Source organism: Nestor notabilis, unplaced genomic scaffold (assembly GCF_000696875.1).
Source record: "Nestor notabilis isolate BGI_N333 unplaced genomic scaffold, ASM69687v1 scaffold13625, whole genome shotgun sequence".
NCBI lineage: Eukaryota > Metazoa > Chordata > Aves > Psittaciformes > Psittacidae > Nestor > Nestor notabilis.
In genome coordinates this window covers 24,617-46,889 of record NW_009930698.1, presented here as the reverse complement: position 1 = coordinate 46,889, position 22,273 = coordinate 24,617, and the positions used below count along the sequence as shown (strand labels likewise).

Genomic DNA, 22,273 nt, shown 5'->3' with positions numbered 1-22,273 from the left:
TTACTGTTTTGAGCAACAAACATGATATTCATCTGCAGGCGTTGAGGGAATTGTTTTAAATAGCCCAGTTGCGTCTCTCCCTCCAAGCACAAGAGTGCTGGTTAGGAGTGGACTTCTTCCAGGTGAAGAGAGCCCTCAAGTATAGCAGGTCTGTATGACAGGCATGAACAGCCCTCACACTTTGTACACAAAGGGGGAACTTTCAGACTAACGCCCTCTGACAGCATAGTTTCAGGTGCTGCTTCTAGTTGCATTGAAAATAAAATATATTAGAGCTTCATTATACAAACAATTACAACATAGTTGAAGACAAAAGACCTGTACAACTATACAACTCCTTCCTTACAGGCATTTGAAATGACACATTGCACTATCCAGCTTCTAAAGAAGCAATATTGACTGCTGTTTCACTCATTCCACCTCTTTCACATCCCCTCCACAGTTAATGTCCATAGTAACTTCAGACAGGAAGTTACTAAAAAGCTGCTTTCAGGATAAATTTAGCAAGACTCCATGCTGCTGTTCTTCTCTATGACTTGATAAAAATTTATCTAATCAAGCTGCAAAGGCGCAAGGTATTTGCTTGTATTTAGAAAGCAGTGAAAGACTTGAATGCTCAAGATGTACTGTTCTTTGTGCTAAACTCCAGCACTCTCTTGAATGGGGTGTATGTCCTCACCGGCCTTGCGCTTTCAGGAGATCTTCCATTCTCAGTACTTGAACTGTTAAGGAGACAACAAAAAGCTTACAGAGTTAAGCCAGAGTTATGTCAGAGTATCAGACAGCTAGACTGGAAATGCCATGGCAATGAACTTGTGCCTCATTATTGATATCGACAGGCTAAATTTAAACTATTCAGAGTATTTGGTATGTTCCATACTTCTTTTCTCTATTGCCACAAAGAACATTTGATAAAAACCAGATACTGAGTTTACAGGCAGACATCTGCTGCAGCTCTTACTGGAATGTCCAGCAATACAGTTACTAGGACTAAAGATCCTGTAGCAATAAAGACAGCAATATTACATTTAAGAACACAATTAATTTGGAAGAGTGATTCCATAAAATCTGAACTGCACAGAGGCAAATTTCTACGTAAATCTCAAAACCAGGAAAAATACCAGGTAAGTAGGGGCTGCAGTTACATACAGAGGGGCCCCAGAGAGGACAACAAAGAGAGCTTTCTGTTGGTACCCTAAGTGAAAAACACTGGTTTTGAAGTTTCAAAACTCATGCCATTAAAATATGCTCTAGGCTGAACACTGAAATGAGAGTATTTATTAACTGGGAAGGAAATTTTAGCTTGTATTGCAGCTTGCTGATTTCATTTGCTAATTTCCATTGCTCAAACTAAATGATTTAGTTCGCAGGGCAGTTAAGATGAACAAGTTACTTGTTGGTTGTAAAAATAATGTGCAATGGTCCTTCTCACCTTATTATTTTGGTTTCTGTTTTCCCCCTTCCACAGGGGGAAAATTCAAGTGCAAGTCCATAGCCTTGCTCCCAGGGCTTAGTGCAACCCTGTTGCAGTGTTCAGGGCAGAGAAAGGAGAGGAGAAGCCAAGGCTACAGAGCCACTGGCCACTACAGATCAGAGACAACCACCCCAGTGCAGAAGGGGTAATGTTGCCACACTCTTTACTTGACAGTCTGCCACCTAGGGCTAGGATATCTCCAAGAAATTGCTGCAGCCCTAAACTGTTACTGTTGGTGTTACCTGCCCTTGAAAATGGTCCTGGATGCATCTCCCGGAACACAAATAATAAAGCATGCATGAAGCCAGCATTAACCAGCCTCAGGGTAGAGTTGTCCATTGTCTTCTTCTGTGCTGCCAGATGACACAATTTGTCAATATTTCCCATATTTCACAAAGTCATATCTCTTGACTTCTTTTACTCCCTGCTTAAATCACGTCAGTGTATATAAGTACTCCCCAAGGGTTTGCGTAAGTCACTGAAGTACCCTACACCTAGTAGATGTACTCTTTTAAACAGGAAAATTTTGTAAACCTCCACAATCCACTCTAACAGTTTAGCACAATGGTTTACTAATACAGCACCTATAAGGGAGATTATGAAGAACTTTCCTATGAACAAGCAGAAAAAGTCAATACCTGTATGGAAGATCACATCCTACACCAGTATCTCTGGTTTCTATATTGGTCTTTGGTTGGTTTTCCATTAAGTAGTCCAGCTTATCTTGTAATTCTTTATTCTGGAAAACAGTAGTTTTCATTTCATATGGTTATTTTATTTATATTGTGCTAATTAAACAAGGAAATAAAACTGCACATTGGCTTAATCCACATTAAATAATGTAAAAGTATTTATTGAGAAAAAGGAATCCTTAATTCTGGGAAAAAATATAAACTAAACCAACAGTTTTATTCAGTAGCTTCTATTTTGAGTAATTGTTATAACAACTGTTATAAAATTTTATGGTAAGAAACTTAGCCTGACTATTGAGACACTGCATTACATACATTCTTCATGTTACTGGTGTCCTAAGTTTGATTTCCATACTGAAGAACAGCAAATACGTATAGTAGATATGCATCCATGTAACATCAGATGACATTAGCCCAAATTTTATTTGGTTTCATAAAACTATCACAATAATATAAATGTAAAAGTTAATACTTTACCTCACATTCTAAGAAAGAGATTTTTTCTAAAAGCTGTACTATGAATAATTCCTTTTCTTTCACTTTCTTCCTTAGCATTTCAATCTATGAAGAAAAATAAACCAAAGACATTTAGTCTAATGGGGACGGGGAGAGCAGGAACAAGACATAGATACTATAGGAAGAAAATATGTTTAATTTTATTGTTCAGCAAGAACTGAATACCTATTCATATTTACAAACTAACGAATGGATTAGCTATCATCCCATACAAATAGGATCATTTATCTAAAGATGATACAGTATACTAACATGGCTTTTAAGAATTTGTATTTTTTGGAAGAAGAATGGAAACATAAACATTGCCATATATCCAAGCACACTAGAGAAAACTCCATCTTTGATTCAAAGGCCTTTGCTTTAGTCAGTTTTAACTACACCCAAAAATACATTGCACATTTGCTAGTTTCTCGAAGGTCTTATTTGTTCTTTTATTTCCTGGCATACCAGGCTCCTTGAGAAAAACTGCATTTTCAGTTCATACCTGGGGAATGGAAGAAGTTATTTACAAATGTTCATGAAAAGTAAAATAAAGTTAGCTGCATCAGAAGCATTCCATCTCCGTACTGTTCTGTATGGAACAAAATACAATCTTCCTCACGTTCTGGGATTTCTCCTTGTCATAGAGCCATACAAGAACTTTTGCATTAAATCCTTCCCTGCTACCAGCACGAGCAGGGAAAGGCACATACCCAGAGAAACTGGTATTTCATACTAGTTCCTTCCTGTTGGCCCAGAGCTGTTCTGACTTTGTGGGAATGGCTTTCTAAAACTCCTAAAGTCACAGACTTCCTTTTCTGTTCTTCTGAACCCTTTGCTTAAAGAAAGATTTGCTGTGTGAGGTTCATACTGTCATCAGCAATAGACTAAGAGACCTGTTGATGGGCACAGAGCTCAGTTCCTTCCAGCTGACCACATTTAGGAGACAATAGCATTTTGTGCAAACAAACTGCATTTTCCCCTTGGACCGAAGGCGAAGTCACTTGTTATTGTCTCTCAACCCCTGCTGACTGCACCCACTAAAATAGCGACTCACAAAAGGAGCAAACCAAACTAACAGCTAAATAACAACTTTGTTACTGCTTCCCAGGAGGCAGTTCAGGTTATTACGCATAGGAAGCTGTAGACACACACCACTTTACAACCACAGAGGACAAGGTGCTTCCTGTATTTGTAGTGAGTCTACTTCAGACGCAGAAAGCAGTGTGAAAAGTGTTTCTAAGCAGAATCATTAGAAGTGCACTGAAAAATCAGTTTGAGAGAGAAATGGGATTCTCCATCACGTATGTGTGCAAGCAGGAACTGGGAAAAGATGGAATTCTCACTGTGTTCTGTGCTCATGCAACTCCTGTTCTACAGCTAAATGGTGTCAGGTCAGTAATCTTTTCAGTTAAATTTAAATGCAGCTTTCTTGAACAAGCCATTCCAGGTCAGACGATATAAAAATCAAACCCCTGTTTTCCCCCTATTAAATCCACGGGAATATATCTCTTAGCTGAGGTACTGCAACATCATTAGCTAAATCCCTCTCCCTGCTCTGTGCCAGCCCAACCAACAACTTCTGCTTTACCAAACAGTGCATTATGTAGGGCAGTCACCTCCACAATTCATTGAAGTAAATTAAAGATATAAAAAGTTTCTGATCTTAAGCCTGAAAGCAAAATCAGAAGTAAAGCTCATAAATGGACATTCCACATCACAAATGGAATGCCAGAGTCTGCCATACACTGCTTTTAGTTAAGTCTTCACTACTGTATATATAAAAAAGAGCATCCTTTAAAACTATGTTAGATGAGGAAAGAAAGATACTCACTCTGCCACTACAGCACTAGAAAAGTGTATGTCCTGCATATTCCTTCACATTTTGGGGCAATCTGCCAACAGTGTGGGGGGGGAGAACCCCAACAAGAAAATAACAAAAACCCAAATCAGCAGATCTAGGCCTGTAGCTTTTTTATCACAAGAAAACTATAAAAATACCTGTGCATAATAAAAAACCAAGTAAGTATTTTCTGTAAAGCTTCACGTTAAGTGAAAATTCAGCGGACTTTTACTGAAGTGAATTCATTTTGTAGAACAGCCAAACTGAAATCAAGGAAAGCTCAGAATACATGACTTTCCTGGCAGTCATTATGTCACACTGTTAAGCAAGAAAGACCATTTCACCAGCCACTTTTTAACTGTCTATCTTAAAATCAATATTGTGAAAGAAATTAACAAACCCATTCAAAACTAACAAACTTTTCAACATGTCTGGAAACAATGATTAGTAGAGATACTCACATCCTGCTAAAGGAGAATGATTAAATACTCAAAGGTACAATAATCAAAACAACAGTAGTACTATCACCCTCCCAAAAATTTAGTGGTAGATGTTATAAAACATTTCAAACAAAACTGATAGAACTCTGAAAAAAATGAAGCAAAACACTTGCATAAATTAAACCAAAGAAAAAAAGAGTTATAAAACTAACTTGACTCTAATTTAGTTACCATGATCTTCAGTTACCACCTCTCATTTGACACAATGACAAGTTATTACTTGAAATGCTAGAATACAGTGTTGTCAGTGGAACGGTTTCAGAATATGAGTGCTGTCATCATCCATTTTCCTCAAAATCAGGGTTTTTTCTTCTTCTTTCAAGTGCATGTAGAAACTCTTCATGTCATCTAAAGCTATTATCATTTCAGTTTTCACATCACAAACCACGGAGCCTGTAGCATTTTCAGAATATCATCAAACATATTTTGATCTCCATACTTAATTACAACTTTGTTTAATATTATGACTAAATGAAGTCAGTTTTATCTTCACTGGTTCAACAGCTTCAGTCCCACCAAGAAATTCTGCTTCATAAAAGATAAACTGTTCTTCTAGGACTTTCAAGTGGGTCTTCTCTTAATACTCTGTTCTACTGTTTCTATAGAAGGAAATAATCTTAACACCAGTAATCAGAGTGACACAAGGACGACTGAAGCAAACAAAGCACAGCTATGTGATCAAGGGAGGGGTTTGCCCTGACAGATATCCATCCTTGTTATTGCAGATAATATACCTCATCATCTGCCTAATATTGTTCTTACCTCAAACACAAAAAAATTCTGTTTCCAAATAAGCGATCTAATTATCAGTTATCCAAAAGCAAGACCAAGCTCTTGTGTTTTGTAGCCATTTACCTTAGGCTATATTCACTCTATGATACAAAGGCTCCAAGACACGAAATAAATTGTGTCAGTACCCATAATGTTTACCAGTATTATGTACAAATAGATTTAGTGCAAGTTAAACTTTCATTTTTTATTCTTCACATTGGCTACGGAGACACAAACTCTGTAAGAATGTTTTTAAGTTATCTTAACTCCAATATTCTGAAGACAAAAATGAGCATGGACACCTAAAAATCTAACAGAAAATACAAGGAGAAAGGCCTTGACAAACAACTTCCTCCCCTTCCCAAACACAAACCCAAGCTCCTTTTTATTCTCAGTGAGAACCCTCCAAGGACTTGCAGGCTGACCGCGCACAGCAGTGCTCCCTGCCTGTTTTTAACGTGTTTACACAGTACCTGTCAGAACCCGTTACATCAATCTGCTCTGTCCCTCTGAAGAATCATGCCAGAATTTTAAAACATTCCTTCTCTTCCACAGTGCGGAGAAGAGACAATGTGTCACTGTATCATCACACGCACAAAGCCTTAGTCTAGCAGTAGACCAGAATGGAATGATTAGACCACGCAGATTACAGATGCAAGGCTGTGAATTGGGTAACTTACATGAAACTTTTCAGTGGATCTTCAGAACATTATGACCTCAAAGACACAGCCAGACAGACCAAACACAGTCCAGGGGAAATCCAGCAGTGGCTAAAATTAGAGGCTGATTCAGCACCAGGAAAAAAGCCCTGCAGTCCCTGCTCCCCAGGTGCAACAGAGCTACCTTTTGAGGCTCTTGCAGAAGTAAAGCAGGGCCAGAACGTAGCAGGGCACCTGTGTTACCTCATACAGAATGCTGCGCCCCCAGACACATGGGCAACTAGTTATCTCAGCAGCTGCTGCAGTTCAAGGTCTGAATCAACTTCCAAAGTTAAGACACACCTTCAAACCTACCCACATGCCTGACAGATGACACGTCCCACCAGAGCAGTTCACTACAAAAAAGTTTATTTACTGAATATGCACTTGAGTACACATCATCTTATGCCATTAGCACCAGGAGTGAACTGATTAACCCTTGAAGGGATATGTCACAGGAAACCAGGAAAAACAGGAATAACTTTAGGGGATTATATATTACTATATTACTGCATTAAATATACTAAATAAAATGCAACCCTAAATCAATACATGTAAGTTGTAAGTCACATTGCAAAAGCAAAAGTGGTGCTTTCCTTTAAGAGAGGAATATAACAGGAACACTGTGTCATAATGCTGATATTGGGTAAAAGCACTTCAGAAATAAAATTCATGCCTCCCCAGTTAATGTAATTTTTATTTTTCCATAAAAATGTTAGTTATGGCAAACTAAAATCAGATGATAATGCTTACAGTGCCATAAACCTGTACTGGACAAACCCAAGTCTTGAGAGTGTCTTTGTTTCAAGGAGTCGCATAAAGCAAGAGAACAACTAGCAATTGACAGAGCAATAGATTTTGCCTTTTGGTTGAATAAAAGGTAAGGAGAAGGAGAGGAGAAGCAAGATAGGTAAAACACAACACTGAACTGAGGTCCCAAGTGGTGGCCAGAATAGTCTAGGGTCAGAAACAAATGCACGCAAATCAAAGACTCTCAACTTCCACAGACTGACTCTTGGATCTCAGCCACTTCTGGACTGACTCCAGGACTAAACTATCACCAAGATGCTCCTGCATCTTCTTTGCTCAATAACCAAGGCCTATAATCCACCTCAACCTTGCTGAATCTTTAGACTTGAGCATTTCAGGTCGCTGCCAGCTCAGGAACTTTCTCTCAGATCTGGCTTCTGCACAACTACCCTCTCAGATTCACCATTGTTTTGACCCACTCATTTCAAAACAGTTCTGCTAACAATAGAAATGTGAATTTAGCAACCCTGGTCCATACCATCACCCTTTTCCCCATCACTTCATTATCTCTTACCTCGCCCACCCCACCGTATTCATTGCTCCTGCTTTCCCTTCTCCTGTTGGGACACGTTTGATTATTCCAAAACTGGGAAGGGAAGAGCTACAAGGCCCAAGCTACTGTGCGTAATTTATCTGGTCTGTCAGTGACTGAGGAGCATCCGTGCTCTTAGGCCACCCCAGGGGCTGGGAAGCATTCCCCCAGTGCTGTAGCAAACAGGAGAAACGAACTCTGGCTCAGTCACTCAGCACGTACACACTGCTCAGGATCTCTGTGCCTGGTGACAGGCCAATGCAGCAGGGCGCATGTGAGCTAAGCCCTTCAGCCACCCACTTCCATCCCTGGTATGTGGCTATCAGACACAGGAAGGACACCTGATCTCTCCCCATCACAGCTGGATCCATGAAGTTCCCTGCAGATTGTGTTGGGTGTGTAGCTTGCCTTTCACATGCCCACTGCAATTTCTAATGATCTGAATCAGCACATAAGGCCCCACAGGCAATGTGATCATCCTGAATTTATCCACTAGCTCAGGGCTAATATGACCACAGCACTCCTTTTCAAGCTTTCTTCTCCTTGATTCAGTCCTATTACTGGTATCACCTCTATGCTTTTGCCTCCTTCTGCAATCTTTTTCAGAGGTCATTTCTCTCAAACTCCCTCAAGTTCCAGATCGTTACTTTATCTTGCAGCAGCTCCCAGAAAATTCAATTCTTCTTGCTCATCCTATCAAAGAAAATCTGTTTCTTTCTCACTACTACACCTTAATAGTCTCTCCAATTCCTCTCCTCAAACACCAAAAAAATGATCATGATGGACTTTCTAGGAAGCACTGCACTTCTGAATTTCTCTCGTTCCACCAATCAACTAAAGTTTGCTTCAATAAGATGGAAAGCTAGATGTACAAGTCATTATATTGGTCTCACAGATAGAATATCTAAGAAGAACAGCCAAGAGGAGAACTGCGAGACTTAGACTGCGAGTCCCTAAAGAAATGTTGGAGATGTGAGTAGTGATATTAGAAGGGAAGTCAAAAAAATTACAAAGCTATTCAAGCAGAAGGAAAAAGCATCTTAAGAGAAAATTCAAGCTGTGTCCAGTTGTACAGCCTTTATAAAAAAAGTCTGAAATAGCAAACTTTATTCTGAGTGCTCAGACACAGTTCTGGAGGCTTGAAATATACAGTGATCTATTGGATTGGAACAGATTCAGCTGTTAGATAAACTCAGTCAACAATTACCGCTTGATATTATTATCATCCATTAGTTCAAAATACTTGTCGGAACATGACTGTTAATATATTTATTACATATTATTCAAGTATTGTGCATTTTCCTTGCTCGTCTACCATTAATGGATCGGACACCTGTAACACTGATGGAGACATTAACAAACTGGTCATAAATATAACTAAACACAGGACAAACACATACTATATGACACAAAACAAGACAGGCAACACATTGCAACATCAGCCTGAACTCTCACAGATAATTGCTGTACAAGGAGAACTAGATTTTTCTCAGTCTAATATTTCACTGGACCTTAAGTAGTAATTCTCAGAGGCAAGACAAGAGTGTTGAGAATTTTTTCAGGGAACACAGTACACTTAATAGGAATGAGCACCTTCGCCTTTTAAGTCTCCTTAAATCACTTGAGTCCCTTAATACTTTTTTTTTGTTGTTTTAATACTCATATTGTATTTAAAGGAAAAGTAACAACTGATTGATTTAAGTTAATGCACCAACTTAGAGACCTTCCTAAACTAACGAGCTGTATGAACCCATTACACCAGTCTTTGATGTACATCTATTGCTAAAGCAGGCCCACAGGGCCTAGATGCCCTAATGAGTTATAAACATTGGCACATTGTCTAACAGTTCAACCCACTTTATTAAGGGCTACCTTAGTAATGTGCAAGTTTTCTAATTAATGACTTGGCCAGGCAATTCCCAGCTGAAAGAGCTGATGCTATGCATGTATAAGCAGTCTCACCAAACACCAGCAGTGATTCTACTTCTGCCAAAAGATAAGCAACATACTGCATTGCTCAAGTCCACTGAGGCGTGCCAAACACTTGAACTGGGGGGGTGGTGAGTTATTTATGTTCTGCCATTTATCTTCTTCCTCCCAGCTCCCAAGATGGGTTTCTCTTTCTACATTTGCTGTTGTGTGTTTTGTTGTTGTTTTGGTTTTTACTGTAGGTACTATGCATGCAGATTTTGGCTAATAAAAAAATGGCATCTGTCTGTGGCTGGTAATTCCATCTTCTCGTCCCTTATGCTTCTGTGCGGCTTCTTTTACTTGACCTAAAATTGAAACTGTGTTTCCATATTAAAACTGGAATATTTTGTTGGGTATCTGGAGTTGGAGTATCTTGATGCAGAAATTTTCAGCTGGTTATTAAGTCTCTGGTGGGAAAATTTCTTCTTTATTCCCCACTTGCATAATACAAAGTATCTTCAGTATCTGGGATATCATTTGCTCGTTAGCATTTTGTCCTTCATGCAAGTGTCTTCTACAACAGAACAGGACACAACTTCTCCCTGGTGTTTGGTCACCATTTATTATCCAACGAATCTCAGACTAAAGCTGGAGAACAGCTCATGGGCCATGACCTAGAGACAGTTCAATTCAGTAGTTAGGGGAATTTCATGTGACATCTGAGTTCTGTAGATAATTTCTTGGCATGGAATCAAATATCCTTTTCTCTTCTCAGGCCCCTTTAGAACAGCTCCCTGTATCTGCATCAACCCACTCACCTTGCTTACAAAATGTAAATGCTTATTTCCTTCCCTCTCCTGCTTCTCAACAATGAAACAATATTACATATAAAATAAGCTTATTGTGCCATGAAACTCCAATGCATTTCAATGTCAATTGCACAAATCTCAAAATTAAAGCTCTCTGAAATCTCTCCAGGTTTGAAATTGAGATAAAGACAGAAAAAACATTCATTGCTGATTTAAAATCAATGGTTTGTATTTCTTTTGAAGACTTTTAGCTTTATATCAAACTAAACTCTCTCCCATCTCCTACACCGGCACAGACAGATAAACTGATTGACCATATCAAATAGATAACTCAAAAGACAAGCTTTCACCACTCTCACAGAACAAAAGCAATTTCGTCCCTGCAAGAAACAATGTGGTAACAGTGTCCCCTGCCCTCCCATTGCACCTCTGTGCCTGCCTCTGCCTGCCCAATTCTGTCTCTGCATTGGAAACTCTGTAGTGGAAGGGCCTGAAATTAGCACAGTTCCACCTTTCAGGCTGAGAGTCTGCCTGCAGATTTTTCCTCTGATCGAACTAGCTTTTCCCTGGATTGGCTGTGAAAGGCTCCCTCTGCCCAGCCGTGCTTTAAGAGGGCTGCAAAGGCAAGAGCTGAAAAAAAACCCCGTACCTATTAAAGTTCACTGATTTCAGCACTGGGCTCTGGATGACCCACTCTGGCCATCTGTCTGTCTTTTGAGGCAGCTTTTTTGAAAGCCTGCTATGTACGAATAGTACGAGAAAAGGGCTGGCTTTCTACACACCTGCCAAATGCAGTCCTGCACTTCATATAAAATGTACTGCACTAACCCAAGAACAAATAGGTTTACTTAACAAACAAGTTCAAAGCAGGGATAAATCTGTCAGCCTTAAATCATCTGCAATCTCTAACGAGAACATGAGGCTTTAAGACTATGTAGGATAATTTTCTGCTCAGCTGGTGTTCTAATGGGCTGTGATCTTGGCTCTCACAGCAGAGAATCCCTATGAAGCTGAAAAATGGGTGTGCATGGGATCTCACACACAGTGATGTCGAAAGTTACTGAGTCCAGCAAACTTCCATTTCATTTCTTCCATTTATTTTTTTCTGAAAGTTCTTTTCCATGCTCCTATTTAATTTATGTCTGGTCTGACTAGGTCAGGTTGGAAAATGTTCTATTAATGCCTGAGATGGAAGGACTTTTCAGATAAAAAAAATTAGAAGGAAATTATTTCGTCACTGAGGAGTATAAGCACATGGAATTGTGCCTGGGTTCAATTCTGTAGGTCACACATCTACTGCATTCAGTACCAGCAAGATGGGTCCTAAAAAAAGGAGGATTTAATACTCTTTTCCTCCACAGCCTCCTACGTTTGGTGCTTCTCTGCCAGCATCCCCTTTCATGCATGCCTAGATTAGGACTGACCACAGCCTCCTAACACATTTTTAAATGCCATCAAAGAGCACTGAAGGTGTTAGAGCTGCCTACTGCATCACGAAACTCCACTATAAAGTTTCTCTTTCACTTCGTCCTCATTGCTTGCTTTTCTTTTACAGAATGCCCTGCATCTGTCACTTGCCAATGATCCATCATCTTTCCCTAAAAATGTCTGAAGAGCACCTATTTTGTGATTTTTCAGCCAGCATACTCATCTCGGCACTTGTTCAACTCTGACAGTTCTCCGTATGAGTTTGAAGCAGCATATCTTTTTGTTCAGCACCCCACTGAAATGATTCATCATTTCTTTAGCTGCACTTTCTATAAACTGGACATGGTAACAGCATAAACCTGTTGTTTATGTGGCTTACACTGAAAGAATAAACCCCTCATACTTGAGGTCTCTGTCCAAATATACCAAGATTAATACTAAATAAAGCTCATCCTGTAGTCAAGCAAGCCTAGGCTTAGCCATCCTTCTCACTTAGTTCATACAGTACCTTTTTTCAGCATCTAACACAACATGCTGATAATTTTGACTACTTTCTTTCCACTTCTCTTCTGAGTCTCCCATGTTAGCCTCTTATCAGTATGTTCTCATGCAGCGGAGGCACTAAGTGTTTCAGAAAGCAGGCTTTCTAGCTGCTTCGATCATTCTTTCTCAATTACATCATTTAAATGCAAGTTACTGATCATTATAATGCCCTCATAAACCCTAAAATGGAATGTTATTTTACAGACACCAGCCATGAAAGTATTCAATAATGAGTAACATTGTAGGTTTCCATGACACTTTTATAGATATTCCTATCTGTTACATTCTGCATTTGGTTAAATTTAAGTAAAGGGCATTTGTGCTCATAAGTACCCTGATGAACATACTTTCTGGGAGTTAAATAGTAGCACAATTGCATAACCTTTCCTATTTGCTCTAGAAAGTGTATTTAGTGCTGTTGCTCATTAGTTTTTACCATAACTCCAGTACAGACTCTTCAGACAGCATTCCTTTTCAAGAGCCTGCCTTTTAAGAAGCATTTTCATTGCTGATTTCTCAGCTTCTATGGCATAGTTAGCAAGTGTTGCTTAAAGTGAGCCTAAAAATAATTTTCTAATGCTTACTCAAATAAGAGCACAAAATCATGAAAAATACCACATGCATGGATAGCTCAGGGCACAAACATCTGCAGTGCTTTCAGTCTTCCCCCCAGGTGGACAGTTACCTTCCTCTGTACTATTAAACTTGCTATTTTTAGACCTTTAATGAAAAGAGTCCAGTTTAAAATAATGCATGCCAACTGTATCTTAGGTATTTCCTCAAACACAGTACAAACACAACCCATGGATAGCACAAAAAACATTAAGTGCCATTTTATTTAGTACCATCTGACATGATCAAACTTCTGTTACTGGAGTCTTTAATTAGACTCAGTAACTTTAGTTACATCATAAAGATGTAGCTACAGGTGTTCATGCAGTTCTCAAGGAGATGGAATTAAAAGAAAAGCTGACACACACAAGGACTAAAGGAGAGAGCAAAAGTGGTGGCTACATGGCAGTGAAGGATTTGTACAGGTATTTAATTGATTTTGAGAAGAAGGTAGGCAGACCTCAAGCTAAGTAATACTGAGACAGCTAAATAATAAGTTAGTCACATTCTACTTGTTAAACAGGGTAAAAAAAAGATCTGGAAGGGCTTTCTGTGTATATGAAGGGACCAGCAGAGATAGACTAAAAGGAATCAGCAAGCTACTACTTGTATAAAGTTTGGGCCAGTTATTATTATTATTTCATATTACTAGAATCATTTGGGTTGCCACATGTATCACAAAGAGACAAGTCTTTTAGAACTTTAGATTAGAACAAAAAACCCCTGATAATATGATGGTCGTCTTACAGATATACAAAACACATTAAATAATTGTTCCCATACTCCATGAATTCGATGGATTGGATTATTAGATTGAAGATGTTTTTCTTAATAGAATAGAATATAAAGAGTGTTGGCTCAGTTTTCGACCACCTGCTGTGATGTTTGAAAACAGTGAAAATGCCAAGCTGAACTAAGAACAAAACCTTTGTGCTAGTCTACGCTGATGACAGAAGAAATCTAATGCAAAGAGGTACTTCTGCATCCCTCTGCATAAAAGACACTTAGTATCACACATCAGGGTCATACAGCAGGACTATATCAGAATCTTATAAACCAGAAGAGATAGAGGTAAACATATATATATATATATATAAATTCCACCTTGATGAAAATGGAAAAACACCACGTCTAATCAGAAATTCTATTGTAGCACATTGTGAATGCAGAAAGAATGCCTTAGGTTAGAATGATTTCCAAACATTTGATTTTGTGAATGTGTGATGTCCAAATACAAATAAAAGCTATTTCATGAATGCCTATCCTCTGCGCAATAGCAAGGCTTGTGTAATAGTGCTGTCAGTCTGCTTTGTAAAGCTCCAATTTAAACTTCATTTACCTATTTCCCATGTCATTCTTTCATTCACTTGGAGAAACACAAGTGTTTGCAATCACAGCCTTCTGACTGCTGAACAGGTTATTAGCATGTAGGTAGTGTGTAACTTAAAGCTGCTTTCCAGCAGATAGCCATTTAAAGTTTTACAGGAAATTTTATCAGTTCAAATGATGTCCCAAACTAGGGTAAAAAAGATGGGTGGTGAAAAACTGTTTGCCTGGGTATTTCTGTGAGGAACCACACTGAAAAAAGAAAAATAATTGAAAAAAAAAAAGGCAGTTTTTGCCTTCTATGTCTGTACAGGAAGGAAACCCTTAATGACCAGTCTGCACTGTTTCTGCAGTTACCTTCTGCATGCTTCAACTTAAGTTGCAACTTGTACGTGTATTTCCTGGGCTACCATAAGAACTTCCAGAATTAGAGTCAGCCTAAAGATCACCGTATATGAACCACAGTCACTGGATTAACCTGCTTTCACCTAGGCTTTCTGCTTCACTAGCTCATCTTTCATTGTGTTTGCAACTAAGGTGGCATAAGGAAATTGCACACAGAGCAAAGCTCTCTTTGGATTATGTACAGTGTCCCCCCAAAAGGCTCAGAATTGTTTTACTGGATCTCACCTCCTCAACCATGTGCTTGACTTTCTTCTGTTGGCAGTGGACCATATCATCCAGATGTTTGATTCGCTCTCTTAGGCTAGCTGCTACCTCCTCCAAATGCTGTGATCTAGCAAAACGTGGAAGAATTAAGCATATGAGTGGAAATCTATGCAATATAAGCAAAACAAGAACAAGCTCCAAAACCCCACCATAAATCAGGAAGACCAGGTCAAGGAGTAGGCAAGTCATATTCTGCTGACAGATGTCGGTTTGTCCAAAGTACATTTTAATGGTAGTCTTTTAGCCGAAGTGCTGTCTCCACCCAAGTTAACCCACCTTTGTCTCACATACTGGCATGCTTATTCAGAGCCTGAAGTGCTGACACTTAAACAGTGTGACTAAAGCTCATCTCCTTAAGATGTCTGGTTTTCCTTGAAGTGAAAAGCATTTACATAACTAGATCTTTATCACAGAATCACAGAATAGTTTGGGTTGGAAAGGACCTTAACATCATCTAGTTCCAACCCCGTGCCATGGGCAGGGATGCCTCACGCTAGACCGTGTTTGCCCAAGGCTCTGTGCAACCTGGCCTTGAACACTGCCAGGGATGAAGCATTCACAACTTCCTTGGGCAACCTGTTCCAGTGCCTCACCACCCCCACTGTGAGGAACTTCTTCCTTATATCTAATGTAAACTTCCCTGTTTAATTTTAAACCCATCACCCCTTGTCCTGTTGCTGCAAATCATTGAAAGAAATTTATCTTGAGTTATTATCACCTGCAATCTTTTCGGAAATGCATACTAACTAAAAGCCAGGAAGCACATCTGCTGGCTTCCTTTTCAAAGCTCTCCCACTACAGGATTCAGAATTCTCCCACTACAGTCAAGGATTTGGCACGGTTGCCAACAGTAGCAGAATACTAACTGGAGTAGTATTAACTCATCAACAGCAGGAAGTGTGGTGAATGTTTTAAGTTTGTATGAATGACTCTTTAGATAGATTCTGCATTTCTTCAAATCTGTTTAACACAGAAACTAAAGACCCCCAGAACTCCTGACACAAGCTGGTTTGACAGCTTACCAGAAAAGTAGTTTTAGAATACACAAAGACACAGGAGGGAAATCTTTTAGTAAGTTTTGGGCATGTTGGCCACGGGAGCCTCCATTTTTATCTGAATGTACAATTCTTGCAATTTTTCAAAGAAAGCAATTGCTTACAAAGTAAACTTTTGTACTCCTAGGTGGAGGACTGGGCAGAATTTGAGAAGTGGAGGAGGGGAATCAAAACCAAAAAGGCTCTTTTCATCTTGGTCTGTGCACAGCAGAAGAAACTGTTGAAGCTGCAAATAGAACAATCATTCGAAGGCAAAGCAGCAGATGGCAAACTGTATGACAAGATTTCAGTGCATGACTGGATTGTAAGCTGTTTCCCCCCAGAAAGAGTCTCTATTAGCAGTGAAGTACCCTGCAGAACCATAACTGCAGCACTTCGACAAGGATTCAAAAAAATCAAGGCATTGCTGCAGGTTTTTCAATCCTGCATGTTAAGGTCTCACAAAACCACGGTTTACATTTTGATTGCAACTGTGACACATATTTGGGCTCTCACTGAAAGAGTCAGAATTTTAAGCACTGATAGCAATGGAGCAATGTAACAGAGGTCCTTCCTCAGGTGGAGCTCAAGTGCCTGGTCAGGTGCAAACCCACAAAGAGCATTTAAGAACTTCAGCATTGCACAGATTGCAATGCTGTGCATCCTTGCATTGCATGAATTCTTGTCTGAAAACTGCCTTTACTCTTTATACTGCAGCATAACTTTACATGCTGAGTGGACAGGGCAGGATTCACTGAAGCGAGAAGAGTATCTGTTATCCAGAGGCAAAGGAAGAAAGCAATTATCTTTCATCTCCATATTGTATGTTGTATGCAATATCTGCTCACTTTAAATTATTATTTTAACAGGCTGCTGTGAAAAGCTGTTATTACCCTGAAACCAGATAAGCTGGTCACAGATCAATACAACTAGGCAGTGACATGCTCTCGTCAAGGACCTCCTTTTACGGTATGCTTCCTAAAGAACAGTGGGATGCCAAAACGTTAAAACTTTATTTCTGGTGCCACAGAAACACAAGTTGTTATCAAGAACAATTTTGCAGTCTCTGCTTACAGTTCGTCTTTACCCACTCAAGTAGTGTCATATAAACTTTTAAATGGCAGATGCAATTTTCACTCAAATGGCAGTTATGCTTTTTCAGTGCTGGACAGATTTCCCTTGAAACTCTGCCTTTGGCTTTGCTCGAAGCTTTCTTTTGCCCGGTCATGATGCTCTGTCAGTCTCAAAGAAATAGTAATGGATGCACAAGCCATCTGTGGGCAGAAACAGCACATCCAGGTGCCCCCACACTACTAGATCTTTCTTCTAAGCTTCATGCTTTCGAGAACAACCATTCACAGAGGACTCACTGCCAGTAACATTGCCCTCACTTTACCCAAATAACTTTGTAGTTTATTTCTTCTCTGTGATGCTACGTGACAGATTTCTTCCACACTTTCATGTTGTTCATGTGCATATGCACCACGTGTAGACCAGCCCCTCCAAGCCTTAAATATATTCCCTGCTTTCCCTCTTTTACAAAAAAAAAAAAAAGACACCTCTGGCAGTTACATCCAAAACTGTTGCTCTCCAAGAGTTCATCTTTCCAAAGAGGATGTCCTGCAACTTAATAGAGGATACAGAATGTCTTTTCTTTTAAAACTGTGTTGGGCAGTCTAGAAGGAGATAATGAAAGCATTCATAGTCAGGATCACACTGTGCTGAATTTGTGATTACAGATTTAAGAAAAATACAATCCACAAATACACCAAACTTGTGTTTAGTATTTGTATTTTAGATACAAACTTGTGTCTAAAAATCTAACATGTACTCTGCATGTTTGCAAACAACTTTTCAAGAAAGATGCATTAAAGTGGGGGTTTTGTTGCAAAAATTAATCCCCTTGATATTTTACGTGTAAATAAACTTACACTCAGATGGACAATCCCTACCAGACTGCAATTTTAAAGGCAGATAAAATAAAATTCAGGTGTCTCCAAAAACGAATCAACCAACCCCTAAAGTTTCTCAGCAATACTAGAAGTTTCACAGACAAAAACATATCTCACCTTTCACTGTCGGAGTTGTTTTCAGATTTTGCTCCAGATATTTGCATTTCATTTAGTTCCAGTTGTTTTTGCAGCTGGTGACGTTCCTACACAAGAAATGTTATCCTTCAGTTCTCCGTGTGTCAAAACATAAAGGCTTCAGAAAGCATATTTCATTGCAATTCAAAAGATCATTTGTGAAATTAAAATAGAAACTGATTAAACAAAATTCATGAAGAAGCACAGGATGCATAATAAAATCAAATTCCCAGCTATGCATGGAAATCAGATCAGAGGTTCCAATTTCCTATTCGAAGATGTACAGTTGTACTTGAAACTGAGTTTTTTGAATACAAAGATGAGTCATCACAATCTTTAACTACATAAATGTAAAATTTTCCAAGTTATCCCTCCAAAAGGATCTCTCAATCCAAGGCTGAGATTAAAGGCATTGCTCTATTTTCTTCCCCAAAATATTCCTGTTTAATTTTCAGGTGTCCACCAGCACAGCACCTGTGAAAAATCTGTGAGGCTTTGGGGACTGAGTCAACACAAACTAACAGAGAGGTCTGCTGTACACTTTAATGGGAATTTAAGAGGCATTCAGTTTTATTCTGCAAGTATGGGCCAAATAAAAGCAAATTAAATAACCAATGTGAAGAAACTCATCTGTACTTAAGAACTATACTGCAATCTTTTATTCACTGCAAAATTCAAGTTATAGGCAGAAGCCCAGATTAAGTTAATGGAGCTGCTAAAGGGACATATTAAGCTGAATGATTTCTCAGTATAATCACTAGTTCTGCTAATAGATTTGCAAGCATTAAAGGGGCTCAATACAAATGCACATTAGACTAACCAGTAAAGTCAACAAGACAGGCTTATAAAAACCTATTTCTTAGTAACAAATATTTATTATACTAAGTTAAAGCCAGTGAAAAAACACTTCACTTGTAAGAACAGAAGACCATATTCCTTTCACTTACTAGAATGCTCTCTGCTTCTGTATTTTAGATAGCAAAGCACAGATCTTTAAAGATAATGAGATGACTGCTATTGAATGAAATGAGAAATGCCAAAGTACATCCAACAGCACTGGAGTCTTCTGGAAGGGATGCTCTTATACTGTCTAGAGTGACACTATTCAGTCTGAGGACTAAACAGGAACATTCATTAGGTTATGAATGATACCAGAAAACTAAGGAAATTTCACCATAACTGTCGGAGACAGAAGATATAAAGTTTTTTCTGGTATCTGAAAAGGTTCAACAATGAGATTCAGATGTGGTATACTGTGCAAAGAAAGGCCCTTTGATACTCTTAGGCTTAAGAATACATTAAAATAATAATAATTTGATGACTAGTCTGAGTTTTGCCCTGGAGCATAGCCCATAAAAGAGAAGGGAAATAAGGAAATACAAAGCAGCAATGCAGAAAGTGCTACAACTAGCTTTACAGAACTATCACACTTGTGTCACAAGAGGCAAATGTCTCAAAGCTTTTCTCCTTTCAGAGCTTTAAAATTAAATTGTCAAAAACTTGCTCTCAGTTACAGTTTGGTAGGGAATATTTAGCCAGGAAGAAGAAGAATTAAATGTTTTTTAATTTTAGCAGGAAAAAAAGAACCTAAGTTTTGGATTAAAAGGCAGTAAAAATGATTTTTTAATTCTTTCCTCAAATTATTCTGAGCTATAATCTAAATAAGGTAGATATCAGCATGGAAGATTAAGTTGCTGCTAGATACCAACAAAAAAAATCCTCAAGACACTTTAGTGTGAAGATTTCAGTTTAGCATTTCATCCCCATGTGGGGAAATTTGGAGATACAATTCCAATCAGGACTATAAATAGCTAAATAGAAATATCTATTCCTAACTAAACTACATTTTAATCAGTCATAGAATCATAACTGTTTGGCTTGGAAAGGACCTTAAAGATCAGATCAAGATTCAGTACTGGAAACCTGCTCTAAGGCCTGCCCGGAGCATCCTCTTCTCCAGGCTGAACAAGCCCAATTCTCTCAGCCTGTCTTCACAGGAAAGGTGCTCCAGCCCTTTGATCATTCTTGTGGTCTCCTCTGGACTCGCCCAAGCAGGTTCACACCCCTCTTGTGTTGGGGTTCCAAAGCTGACAGTACCCCAGGTGGGGTCTCACGAGAGTGGAGCAGAGGGATAGAATCCCTCAACCTGCTGGTCATGCTCCTTTTGATGCAGCCCAGGACATGGTAGGTTTCTGGGCTGCAAGCACACACTGCTGGGTCACGTTGAGCTTCTCATCAATCAACAACCCCAAGTTATGCTCTCAGTCAGTTCCTCATCCATCCCCATGCAAAACTCCATGCACTCCGTGAACCTACCAACAGCATTTCTAAGAGACTTCAAATCATTACGCTTAGGAGACCTTGCACGCTGAAGGAAGACTGAATGGTCTTTTGAAACTCTTTATTTAAAATTAATGGTTAATTTAATAAATAAATTTTGACACTTTAGGCAGCCCTGACTATAAAGACCACTACAAAGATAGAAGAACCACTTAATCATACTGTCTTCATGGTAGGCTAGGTCCATTTACTTATATGGATACATGGTATGTCACTGAGCAGGGTACTGAGCAGCAGAAAAGGGAAAGGGAAAAAAGAATCTAATTTCCTCCATGCACTTCTGTATTTCCTATAAAGCCGGCAATTGACTAACTCCCATACCTCTTCCATGCGTTCAATCAGCCGGTCCAGCTCACCAATTCTCTGGTCTTTTTCCTGTATGCTTGTTTCTGTAACCTGCATCTTCTTATTTGCCTCTTCAATAGCCTTCAGAAGCCGATTCGTTTCCTCCTTCAAATAAGAACATTTACAGCCACATTAACATCCCATAGAGCCAGGCTAATAGCTTTCAAGCAGAGCTCAAAGCTTTTCACTGTATTTGCCCAGAAGTCTGGAAAAGTTGGGACCCTAAAGGTGAATTGTATAGAACAAAAGATCTGGGGCACTTTGAAGTGCATATATAAAGCATCGTTGTGAAAATCTGAGAAAAACTTTTACCCATTTCTTAGATATTTGTTTTCCCTTCTGAGGATGCCATGAAGTAACAGCATAAGAAAAATATGCTGCTGCAGAAGATAGCATTTTAGACACCAAAGTCTGCTACATTCAGCTTTGTACTTTCCTTACATATAAACCAATATCAGTATCAAGAGACTGAGGAATCTACCTTCAGTTTCCATCATTATCTATCTTTATCTGTTAGAAAAATGCAATGACTAACTGCTCATAGAAAGGTTTTACTTGGGAGTGGAAGGAAACCAGGGGACAGGAAGAGTTCTTCCTCCAGTAGCATTCAGTTAAGTTGTTCCCTCTCTTCTTAAACTACCACTAAAATTGGACATTTTCTTTATTTATTTTTTTTTAGAGACAATTAGAAGTCAAAAAAACCCAACTTACTCCATTTCAAATTTTGAAATCTACACTATCATTACTGTTACTGTGTTTGAACACATTGTTTTCTTAGCTCTTCAACCACAAAAGCTTGGAAAGCTTAATAACCTTGGCATGACTAGTTCACAGAGACAGGAGGGAAGGAACACACGTCAGCTCTGGACTATGAAGTGATTCAGAAACACCCAAGCTAAGCACCACTCTTACAGACTGGTTGTACATACTAGGAGGATTTCTTTTTCAGCTTTATGTTTCTGCTCCTCTTCTCGCATTTTTTCCTCATACTGACTGTACAGCTTTCTTGTCATCTCTCTCATGACTTCAGCATTGGCTTCCTGCGATGATTCCACCTATGAGAGGAGAAAGTTGACCTGTCAGAAAGTACAGCACTGCTGGCAGCAGGAGGAGTGAAGTTCACATGATGTGAGAGTAACACTTTGAACTTCAGCTCCACCTTGTTATAAATTTAACATGCTGAAGCAGATTTTCATTTGCATCAAGACCACTTACAACACAAGTAATTTGAATTTGCAGAAGTTACCATTTCATCAAGTTTCAGATTGTCTGAATTTAACTAATCATTGCTTATCCAAGACCAGGCTATGACTCATTTCTAAGCCCTTCCATAACAGACTGCAAATCACTTGGT

The 22,273-nt window shown here is 39.0% G+C and overlaps 1 protein-coding gene across 1 annotated transcript in view; it reads right to left on the bottom strand.

Moving 5' to 3' along the window:
- Positions 1 to 616: 616 nt before the first annotated feature.
- Positions 617 to 22,273, bottom strand: part of LOC104406527 (myocardial zonula adherens protein-like) — a gene marked incomplete at its 5' end in the record, with an annotated part of 40,353 nt that continues 18,696 nt past the window's right edge. Inside the window, 7 exons of the mRNA XM_010015525.1 lie at positions 617 to 716; positions 2,113 to 2,213; positions 2,644 to 2,727; positions 15,075 to 15,180; positions 18,217 to 18,302; positions 20,896 to 21,024; positions 21,849 to 21,974. Coding sequence (XP_010013827.1) covers positions 617 to 716; positions 2,113 to 2,213; positions 2,644 to 2,727; positions 15,075 to 15,180; positions 18,217 to 18,302; positions 20,896 to 21,024; positions 21,849 to 21,974 — 732 coding nt within the window. The remainder of the gene's footprint in view (positions 717 to 2,112; positions 2,214 to 2,643; positions 2,728 to 15,074; positions 15,181 to 18,216; positions 18,303 to 20,895; positions 21,025 to 21,848; positions 21,975 to 22,273) is intronic.